This window comes from Schistocerca americana, chromosome 2, assembly GCF_021461395.2.
Source record: "Schistocerca americana isolate TAMUIC-IGC-003095 chromosome 2, iqSchAmer2.1, whole genome shotgun sequence".
NCBI classification, from domain to species: Eukaryota; Metazoa; Arthropoda; class Insecta; order Orthoptera; family Acrididae; genus Schistocerca; species Schistocerca americana.
Genome location: NC_060120.1, coordinates 635601776 through 635613738, shown reverse-complemented (window position 1 = coordinate 635613738; position 11963 = coordinate 635601776). Strand labels below are relative to the sequence as shown.

The following is an 11963-nucleotide window of genomic DNA, read 5'->3' as shown; positions in this document are numbered from 1 at the left end:
TAAGGGTGTGCAGGCTGCATTGAATGGACTAATATTATAAATACTGTACATGTTGTGGAACAGCAGAGAGCTCAAAGTTTAGGCCAATCTCTTAAAATAGATGAGCTACACTGGAACAAGATAATGCGCAGATTCTCCTTCGCATGTAAAGGCTGATGGGATTAAGAATGTGGAACAGATTGCAAAGATATTTCACACTCCTGTCCTGACACACAACAATATCTGTATTTCTAAAGATTGAAACTATATGAAGTGACAGATTTATAGAATTTAAGTTATCAGTGTCTATGTATGAAAATAATCAGTGTATTTGGTAATGTACATTCCACTGAAGCATGAGCGGTTCATTGAAATGTGTCGTATTAACAATAATAACAGTAACATCTCTTAGTTACGTGTGATGTTTTAACGTGGGTAGAAAGACTATCATTTAAAACCGTTCTGATGTGACAAGTCACACATTTCTCTTCGCAGAAAGTACCCTAATGCTCGTAAGATCTTGTACGGCCTGACGCTCTCATTGGCGTAATAGTGTTAGCACGAACGGACAAGGGAAGTGTCAGCTTGTAGTATTCTGAATCTGGAACTTTATTAACTTGGATGTCCGATCATGTTTGTAAATTCTTGATGTTTCGCTCACTTAGCACTCACTGCGCTTTACAGTTATTGTACCAGTCATCCCCGGCTATCAATCGTTGCGTTCGTTCTACCGCTAGTCGGCAACAAGCTTCTAATCTGCTCGTCGCAGCGCTGCGCCGCCCAGCGGCGAACGGCAGACCCACAGCGAGGTGCTATCAGCTGTTCATTCCCAGTGTTGGAGTGACAAGTGTCGGAGTCCAGTTTGTAATGGCACATTTTTTATACGCTACAGTACAGTCAACGAATAGTGTCCACCACATGCTAGCGAGTTGTGGGAAAGAGGTGTGGAACTTTTCTATCTTCAGGTTGTGAGAAATAGATTAAATATGGAATGTAATGAAATTACTTTGACTAGTGCTGTTGTCCACAATAGTATGGCGTCCAACTTCTTAGCGCCTGTGAAGACAGAGCAACAAATATATGAAAATTCTATGTTAGAAGATGATCCAAACGCCAATTCGGCGGTAACCAACGAAGAAAAAATAATTCCAAGGTGGGGCCCTCATCACAAAGGCGCGCAGGAGTTAGCTAACCTGTACAGTAGAGGTAAGCTGTAGTGCCAATAAATAAAAATATTAATATGATATGTTTTTTGTTTGTTGTTGCTGTAATAACAAATATTGGTATTAAAGAAGGCCCCAACAAAGCTGCAGGTGTCATTTTATGTTATTGACGTTCAGGAAATAACTAAATCATCGCAAATTTTCGACGCTACATACGAGATGCAACACGCCCACCTTAATGCCGGTCCGAAGCTCTCATTAAAAAAAAAACTAAGAGATGTGCTGATGTGTAGCGTTTGAGTTTTGGCATTTGCTTATGAAGATGTCCGACATTCGACATCTTATGTAATCCATCAATATTAAATAAAGCTTGTGTAAAGCTTCTGTGAAATCTCGTCAACAAAAGATGCCATCAGGGATGATTTATTAGTGTGTACGAAACCATAAAGCTAGGCAATATTCCTCCAAGATCTTATTACCGTGAGACGGAACCTTTATGTCACTAAATGACATGGATCATATATGGTGAACCCATTAATCACTATACTTTTGGAAACTTTATTAGAGTATTGATGCTTGCATAGTCCTCTCATTTCTGTTTATAAGTCCAAAGCAGTGTTTCATTTTCGATGCTGAACTACAAAGATCTACGTTGCGTTAAATCTAGAATAAAATGAAATAAAATTTCTTGACAGAATGCAGCTAACGTCACTTCCATTCCTTGATAAATGAATACACACCAGACATTATTAAGCAGCTTGTTAGTTTTTATATGTACTTCATTTCTTGTGTAGCATACCGTTATTGAGGTATCAGTCAAGGCAAAGGAAAACTTGAGATCCCACCAAGCTATTTTTTGTAAGCCATTTATGTTAAAAAATAAGTTGGCTCAAAATGTGAGCCGCGTGTTTCTTTTGGCTCACATAATTTCAAGGCTAATCATAACCAGCTTTTATGGTTTGTATGAAATTAGGCTCTTGATTCTCAATACACTAAAAGTCTTACAAAATAAATGGAAAGGAAGTAGTAAATAGCAACAGAACAAATAGCAGCTTGAACAGATCTGAAGTTATGGTCTTTAGTCCGAAGATTGGTTTGATGCAGTTCACTATTCTTCTCTATCCTATGCAAGCCTCTTCGTTTCCAAATAACTAGTGCTATCTGTATCTATTTCTTGATCTCCCTCTAAGATTCTCTCTCTCTCTCTCTCTCTCTCTCTCTCTCTCTCTCTCTCTCTCTCTCTCTCCCCTCCAAAGCTAAATTGGAAATTGGCAGTCCCTTGATGTCTTCAGAATGTGTCTGGTTGTATCACAAATTTCTTTTCTCATCAGTTCTGTTCAGTACCCTCTCATTAGTTACATGATCTACCAATATAATCTGAAGCATTCTTCTATGGCACCATGTTTCAAAAGCATCTATTCTTTTCTTGTCTAAATTGTTTATCACCCATGCTTCATATCTATACATGGCTATACTGCATACAAATACTGCCAGAAAACTCTTCCTAACACTTAAATCTATATTTGATGTTAAAAAATTTCGCATCTTTGGAAATGCTTTTCTTGTCATTGCCAGTCTACGTTTTCTATTCTGTCTGCTTTGGCCATCATTAGTTATTTTGCTGCCCAACCAGCAAAACTCATCCATTAATTTAAGTGTTTTGTTTCCCAATTTAATTCCCTCGGCATCACCTGATTGAATTTGACTACACCATATTGTCCTTGTTTTGCTTTTGTTGTTGTTGATCTTTTATCTTTCTTTCAAGACAATGTCCATTCTGTACAACTGCTCTGCAAAGTCCCTTGCTGTCTCTCACAGAACTACAAAACTGATACAAAACTTAAATTAACTGAAAACAAATTTTGATGTGAAGAATTGTGGCTTAATTGGGAGACCAAACAGGGCAGATGTAGTCTGGTATTAAAGAGGTAGCTCTCATTGAGAACTGGACTGCTTCCCTGCACTTCTGCTGTCATACAGCTCACCTCAAAGGCTTCCAGCTGTTACTTCACTAACCAAATGTGGCACTTTCAGGACAATCCCTTCAAGAATTCCTCTTTCTATTTCGTACTTGTATTGCAGAATGTCTTGTCAGTTTCACTATAACCCTCTAGCTTGATCACTTGGGAAATCAGAACTGATGATCAATCCTGGATGGAATGTGTTACCGAACAAGAAGTAGACTTTGTTTTGTGAAGAGTGACCTCAAATCTTAATCTGGCCATTCAGGTTTGGATTTTTCCTGGCTTCTTTCACTGCTTAAAGCAAAAATCATTATTGTTGTTTTTGTTGTTGTTATTGTTATTTATTATAGCACAATCCAGTCACAGTAATGTGATCTCTGCCTGTGTTGTGGGTCAATGTGAAATAACCAGTCGTAGATGGCAAGTGGCAGCACTAGCAGTGGAGGGTATTTAAAGCATTTCGGGGATGTGGAGAATGGTGGAGTCATTGTTGTAATGTGGAAACTGAGCTTTTGGGTCAAGGGTGGAAGCATTCTCAAAACGGCTAAATCTGTAAACTGTTTGTGTGCCACTGGGTTAAAGTATACCATGCATGGCAAACAGGTGCTATCCAAAACCAGTGTCAAGGCTACTGTGGTACACTACAGGCCATAGATGACGGGGAGGAAGGACTTCTGTGGAGATGTGTATGGGCAAACAGACATGCAGCTTTTGAGCAACTATCTGCTCAAACAAACCAAGGGGCTACCTACAATGTCTCCTTGATGACCATTCAGCAAATGTTTCTGCATATGGGTCTCCACAGCAGGTACCTGGTTCGTACATCCATGTTGACTGCTGTTCATCAGCAACGAAGGCTGTATTTTGGACCCCAATACTGTAACTTGAAGTCAACTGAGTGGCAACAGGTGGGCTTTTCAGATGATTCACATTTTATGCTCCTTTGAACGCATCATTGTTGGTGTGTACGGCACGAATGGCGTGAAATGTCTGAAAGTAAACACTCTGCAACAATCATCAGAAATGTCCAGGTCAGAGAAGGGACGTTGTTGATCTGAGGAATATATTTTTTTTTTTATTTTCCCTTTGTGATCTTGTCATTCTGGAAGGCACACTGGATTAACACAAGTATGCACCTGTCCCTGGGGACCGTGTCCACCCCTATGTGCAGTTTGTTTTTCCTCGACACGATGATATGTAGCAGCAGGGCAGTGCAACACATCACAGAGCTCGCAGTGTACATTTGTGTTTTAAAGAGCACCAGGAAGAGTTTATCATACTCTCATGGCCACTAAACTCCTAGGATTTAAACAAAATCAAGAATCTGTTGGACTACCTCAGTTGGGCTGTTCTTGCCCTGGATCCTCAAATGAGAAACCTGAAATTAACGTGGCTCCACATCCCTGTCGATACCTTCCAGAACCACATTGACTCTTCCTTTTATGTATTCCATGGCCCACACTGCAAAAGTTGGTTATTCAGTCTTTTGACAGTTGGTTACAGTAATGTGACTGGATAGTGTATCATTATCACTGTTCTTCTTCTCCTGTATTTTCCCCTGTATTGTCAGCTCTACTCTTGGTCCTCATTTCCACCTTCCTCAAGATATTGCTTTGTCAGGCTGCATGAAATCTCATACTTTGTGTATTTCTTAATTTTATTTTGAAGGCTTAATGCTAGCTTCTGTTTACTCTTTCATTCTGGATATACTGATCCTAAACGCCCTTTGTATTTGATTCTGTAAAACTAGTATCGTCTCTCTTTTATGCCATTTGGGAGGTGCTTTATATATATATATATATATATATATATATATATATATATATATATATATATATATATATATATAAAAAAAAAGCAAGTAGCACTTATAAGAGTCTTAACAATTAAATGAAACTGTTTACCTTATGTATGATAATGATTCCTACATACATCTTGTAATATAATTATGAAGATTCCTGTTCAACAAATCATAACAGTATCTTTGTTTGTATTTTATATAGTGAGGGCACATGTAATATATTTACTACTGTGGATGAATTTTCACAGGATTGTTTAGTTAGCAAATAAGTAATTCTTTCTTCTTTAGCTCCACCAATCTTAATTCATGTGAATCTACAACATACGTCTATATAAGGACGAGATAAGTCAGACTTGTCAGTCTAGTGGTAAAGTGTGTGCCTGGAAACCAAAAGGTTGCAGGATTGAACCCTTGTCTGACCACAGAATATTTCGTTTTTCCTATAAGGCAACCTTCCCTTGCAATGAGATGAAGATTTGCTGTGAATGGCACATGGTTCAGATTCCACAGTAAATTTTAGGTACCATTTCCCTGATAATATTACTGGTGGAGGTTGGGGACATGTCAGTCATAGAATTGGTGTCCAGGCTTTCAGACCCACATGGTTATTAGGATAAGATATGAAAGGTACAAGTAGATAAAGCCATAGTACATTTTATATAGTATGTTTACATTTACATTATTTGACCTTTTACTTATTACTAATAAATGTGTACTTATTTTTAAGCAGAGTTTATGTATATGGTCCTTCAATATCATGTGCCTGTCAATGCCTGAGAATTTGTAATGGTCTACCTACACCCAGGTAATAGTTTCTTCACAGATGGTGTACTCAAAGACAGTGGTGTGGAGTCAGTTCACCAGAATCAATATGGTTCCTAGGTGTTTGTGCACTCAGGTCAGCTCAAACTGCGTCCATGCAGAACACACACCATTCCAGATCATCTGAAAATGTGACAACCATCACAGACAGACTGCCCCCAGACATTAAATCAGTTATGAAAGCAAATAAGTGTTTTTGTAGCTGGTTAATTCAGTTACAAGAAAGTGCTGCTGCAGAAGGCATTGACATTCTACTGACTTCTATATGTCATTTGAAAAAGAGAGAGAGAGAGGTGGTGATGGTTCATCTATCTCATGTTTTAGTTACTATCTTCTTAAAGTTATTAAATCGCCCATGTTTACAATTCTTTATGCGGGCGTATTAAATTTAGTTTTGTGGTAGATTTCCTTGATAATGTGAAATGTGTATTGTATGTATCTTCTTTTCTTAACCACACCTTTTGTAACATACACTGACAGCACTGGTCACTGTCATCTTACTTTACACCACTTGTATCAAAAAAAGATGAAACACTTTGTTTCCTTGTCTCAGATGCTCTCATCTTGAGTAACCTATTTTATTGCTCAAGATCAGTTCTTTGTAATGTATTTTTGAGAATTATTGCAAGTGTGTAGTACCTGCCACGCAAAACTTTTAAGTCATCTTTGGTAGTTTCCACACAGGCAATTTTGTTTTCTGAGTCATTGTGTATCTCACAGAACAGATAATATTTTGAACAGATAATGTTTTGACAATAATAAATACAGGTAGATAAACACCATACATGAAATTCTTGCAGAAACTGCATCAAATAGTTCACTGTAACAATGGTATGTAGCCTACACATTTATAATTATAACTCTGGAGTTTGTGCAAGAGTTACCAATAAATTTAATTGATATGTGATGCACATAAACTTAAAACTAGAAACTCCCGCTTAATGGATTGGTTGTTTTCAAATGTCTGTGACCAATAACAACTAAGATGATGTTATATCAAAAGGAAATTTCTTTGCAGAAGGCTAAAATTGTGACACTGAATTACTGGTGCTTGCATTGAAGAAGTGAAATATTTAGTACTGCCAACAAAAATAAAAACAGGTACCGTATGCTTTAAGAACTATTAGTTTCTTCATTGTGCAGGAGAGACAGATGTGTTGGGCAGTGTTAAAGGGAGAGGGCAGATCACTCTGACCCTAGTGTGAGAATTCACCTGTTGTGAGTATGAGGGGAGACAAAGATGAAAGGGGAGGCATCAAAGGGGGTAAGAGGCCAAAAATAGTAGTCCAGTCGCACAGTGAGGAATAACGATGGATGAAGTGAAGGAGAAATGGTATGAATAGTGCAGTTAAGAAGTAGAAGGGAAATGAGATTGGGATTAAGGAGTAATTTGAAAGGGAGGAGGGTGGGGTTGTAAATGTAGATACAGGATCAGAGGAAGAAAAGGTATAGTGAAAATTAGAGAGAGAGGGGGGTGACAACAGGAGGGTGTCAGTATGAAAGGATATGTTGAAGTGCAAGTTGCCACATCCAGAGTGCAGGGAGTCTAGTATTTAATGGGAGGATCCAAATAGTCTGCATGTTGTAGCAGGTGCTTGATTCAGTAGAGTGGTGATGTAGAGCATGTTCAGCAACTTGGTGTCCACAAAGTGAACAGTTCTACACCCAATAGTGTTCTCAGCCAGTTCCTTACCTTAACCTTTGCTAGTCTGTGTCCTCCAGCTGCCTCTTTTCCTGCTCCCAGTCCAACCACACACATAAGCCATCTGTCTCCCCCAGCAACTTACGTAGTCCCTACCTCTGTTTCTCTCTTCTCCTTCCTCTCTAGCACTGCACCTAGCAGCCCAACATCTTGTCCCCACCATGTTCCTATACATTCTCACAGGTAGTACTACAGCATCTTCCTCGACCCCTACCCTTGTCTGTGTGTCTGTCTCTGTGTGTGTGTGTGTGTGTGTGTGTAATTTTGTATCAAGGTAAATGCAGCAAGGACATGAGTAACTGTCACTATAAAATGCTCATTAGCATGTAACCCCAGCAAAACAATTCGGCAATCTACACATCTAATATAAACATGGCCAATGGTCTTGTCATGTTAGATATACTGCTTCTCACCTGATCACTGAAGTTAAGCAGTGCCATGCCCAATTAATACTTGGATGAATGAGTGCCTGGAAATGTTGGGTGCGATTTGCACAGGGACACAAAAGTCATCAATGTGGTATCCAGTTGAAAGACTTGTACCATGCCACTGTGCCGTATGATATCATCATCCATCATCATCATCAACATCAACTACACATGCATGAGAATGAGGAGCCATGCAGGCCATTTGTTGGACAGGTTGCATAGTTCACATTCTCTCTCCCAAACCCCTACCACTGACCCTACCCTTTTCCTTCTCATTAATAAAACTGCATTTCCATTGCGAAAATATTCAAGCTAACATAATGATGATTTCATAAGTGACCACCTTTATTGATAAATATTTCTGGTACCCCCTTCTACTTCATCTAGATATACCTATATAGTGATTACGACCAATTCTAAAACAAAGGAAATCTGGTGTAATGATTATCATGTAGTCTAAAAAGAAATTTGAGGGAATCACATTAGTTTACAGTTACTTGCTGATATGCTGTTGAGTTAGACACAAAAGACCAATGAAGGTGTAGCCATATTTTTTAATAATAAATGGATCAATGAAACAAAAGGTCACTTAACAATTAAAGAACCATAAGCATCAGGCTGAAACATAATTGGGAGGGGCTGGAGGGTGGAGGTTGGCTAACTTTTCATTAGTGGAACATTTGCTCCTGCACAAAGTTATACCATTACTGAGAAGGAGTGAAACTGGAAAGAAATGCATAGATCCAGTTTTTATACTGAAAAACTAATAAAAACATGTCATTGTCTTTATACTATTTAAAAAAAAATGTTGTAGGTTGCACAGTATTGTTTGTATACTTAAGAATGATGCATTTTGACCAGACAGGCGTCATCAGATTATCTGAAAATATAAGGGTATGATGACATTACAATAAATCCGGGTTTATTGCAATGCCGTCATCCCCTAATGTTTTCAGATAATACAGTAATACAATAAATCCAGGCGAAACATGTATTTGTTAAGTTAATAAACATCATTGTGCAACCTACAACTGTTTTTCAAATATTTGCAATAGTAGGTTGCTGTACCATCACACTAAGATGGAATGGAATAATTTTTGTTTTCTTCAGTCTTAAGATAGGTTGGATGCAGCTTTCCATTTTGGTCCATTGTGCGCAAGTCTTTTCATCTCTGTATGCCTACTGCAAACTTCATCCATTTCAATTTTACAGCAGTCATACCGTGGTCTCCCTTCATCTGGTGAGATGTTTGTTTCTATAGATCCATGGTCTTATTTCAGTGATCTCATGGCTATTGCAGTCATAATTGGTGATGTAAGTGTGGGGAAAACACAGGGATCGTCTGCAGCGGAACTCCACACTCAACAAATGCACTGTATGGTGTGCTCCAAAATACTTGTGCATGCACCAGCATTGTACTGTGTCATCAGATCTGCCATAGTAGCCTATTCTCCAACCTCCATGTCGTGTGATGACGCTTGGAAATTTAATACATTATCAGCTACTCCCTCTTCAACATCTTTCAAGCGCTTTCCATAGATACTTACAATAGTAGCATGCAGACACTAGGCCAGCTTTTCTGTTCCTGAGATGCTCATTGTCAGGCATTGGGCCATAATAGTATTGCTTTTGTTAAAGTCTTTTATGTTGGTATATTTCCCCATTTTCGGCTTGTATAATCACTAGAACAATTCCCCATTCATTTGTGCTCTGCTTATATACTTCCCTTTTCACATCACATGCTAGCAATGCCACCAGGTAGCCTTCAGTCTTGTGGTGGACAGTGATCAAAAGTTTTAGGCTCATCAGCTTAGGTTTTCCTTTTGTCAACTTATCTTATAAGTCATAGAGCCAATACTGCCTTGTGTGTTCTTAAAGTTTATCCTGAACTCAAACAGATCAACCCTGAGGTTAGTTTCTACCATTCTTCTTTAAATAATTTTTATTAATATTAAGCATCTAATATTCTCTGTTCCGATTAACAGAATACTAGATTTTTCTGAACGACATCTACCTGAGTAACCCTACTAGAGAGCCCATTGGGATTACTGTTTTATCTCCAGAATAATTTAGTCTAGAGGATGCCACCATATTCAACCGTACAATAGAGCAGTATGTTCTCAGGAAACATAACAGCTGTATACAGTTTTTGACATTGCCAAACAGCAGTCATACAATAATTTTTAAATGAACATGCCACCATTTAACTGTATTGTTGTTTGTTTATTTACAACCCATGTTTCACCCTTTTGTGCCATTTTCAAGTGATTGAGTTGATGTTGCTAACACACATTGCACGACATCAAGCTCAAAATTGGCCATAAATTAAGAAAAATATTGGCTTCTCACGAAATGCCAGATGTAAGATAATTATCTTGTAAAAGATCAGTAAATAATAGTGGGAGCACGTCATATTTAGTAAAAATATAAACCCAATCACTGGAAAATGGCATAAAAGGCCAAAACCTGGGTCGTAATTAATTAAACAATAATAGAACCAAATGGCAGTGTGGGTGAAAAAAAAAATTCTGTAGATTCCCCTCGCTTTCAGCTGTCCACAGCACCAGCATAGTAACATCATGTTCACTAATGTTACAAAGTTACAGTTGTACAGACTGTTACCCCTGTAACTAACTCTTCGGGAACCACAAGTTAGTCTGGCTTTTCCAGAGGGTGTGGGTGTGCTGTACTGGAGGATCGTTGGATAGTGGATCGGGATGAGTCGGAAGCCACTCGAAGACAGTATAATCTCTTGACCCACACACCAGGCTGCGAAGAGTTGTAGGTGGTCATGGGCAGCTGCACTGCTCAGCTAGGCATAGGCTTGGTGTGATCCGGCATAGTCAGCATCCTGCACTGGCAGTCTAGCTACATCAGGACTGATGCGGCAGCATAATATGGCTCAGAGTATGGGACTGCTGGATAACGGGCTGTTTTAGTGGCTAGGAAGGCCTCCGTTCAAGCCTTGGACCTTAGGCCCAGCTGAAACCTGTGGCAGGTGGACCTGGCAAGATGATAGAGCAGAGCAGCCTCAAGTGGGAGCACACTGCATTGGATACTTAATCAGTAACATGTGATACGATGACTTGCCTAAAGAGATGGCCAGCATTTGTAAATGCCATAGTGGGTTCGTTGTTGTGTTGCTCCTGCAAACGTCACATTTACCATTTGCTGAAGTGTCCATGGTTTTAGTAACTAGCAAAGTGCTGATCAATGGTGCCCAAAGGGTGCTATGGGGCAATGCTGTGCCAGTATGTTACTGCAAGTGACCCTCTTTATGGCGTCAAGCACTCTTGCTTAATCTGTGCCATTAAACCTGCAATGGGTCACAGTAGCACATGTACTTTTGGATGCCAGAGGTCACCATGGGACACGTAAATGGTCAGGTGCTATGAAAAACACAGAGAAAGATGGAGATTAAGAGAACAATGTTTCATCATACTTGATTCTGGAAAAGTAATGTATGTTTTATTTCATATTGCATTGATTTCCTTGTTATTGCTGATTATCAGTTTACCTCCTGGTTTATGAAAATATATTTGCTAAATGGTGAATTTGTTAACTGCTATTATTGAATTCAGTTTTGTATTGGTCAACAAGAAGTCAGAATGTTACACAAAAATTATTATGGTGCACTTTTGGACAAACATTACACAGTGATGGAATAACCTCATTTACACATTGCCATACCCCTCCCTCCCCCTTTTCAAAATTACGTTCAGTGTTCGTTAATCCCATTGTTTTTATTCTTAGTTTTGAGTATAATTTGGGAGTGGTTTTCATGACTGATCTGAAAAAAGATATTTTTGGAAAGTGTCCATCCATCTAGCCATTATTTTTTTCCATTCCCCCATTAAAGGCATATACAGGAAACTTATTATTAGACCTGGTGGCTTTTGTCTTCCCAACCTCCCAGATTCTCTTCATCAGTTCACTGCGTTGCTTTTTCTTTTCTTCTGGCCAAATGTTATCACTTTTCAAATATGTGTGGTGACTTCAGGATTTTAAACACGATGTCTCTGCCCTTCATTTTTTAAATTTTTTACTAGTTAGTTAATTTTGTCTATATTTAATTTTGACAAGTCTTTTGTTGTTCATTTTATA

At 38.7% G+C, this 11963-nt stretch overlaps 1 protein-coding gene across 3 annotated transcripts in view; it reads left to right on the top strand.

Moving 5' to 3' along the window:
* The first annotated feature begins 779 nt into the window (after window positions 1–779).
* LOC124595334 (plasmanylethanolamine desaturase) overlaps window positions 780–11963 on the top strand; it is a 72487-nt gene continuing 61303 nt past the window's right edge. The window contains exons 1-2 of one of the 3 annotated variants that reach the window (XM_047134041.1): window positions 780–921; window positions 1013–1185. In XM_047134041.1, coding sequence (XP_046989997.1) covers window positions 1014–1185 — 172 coding nt within the window. In that variant the 5' untranslated portion in view covers window positions 780–921; window position 1013. Of the gene's footprint in view, window positions 1186–11963 lie in introns of all 3 variants that reach the window. The other 2 variants (XM_047134043.1, XM_047134040.1) reach the window with 2 other exon arrangements.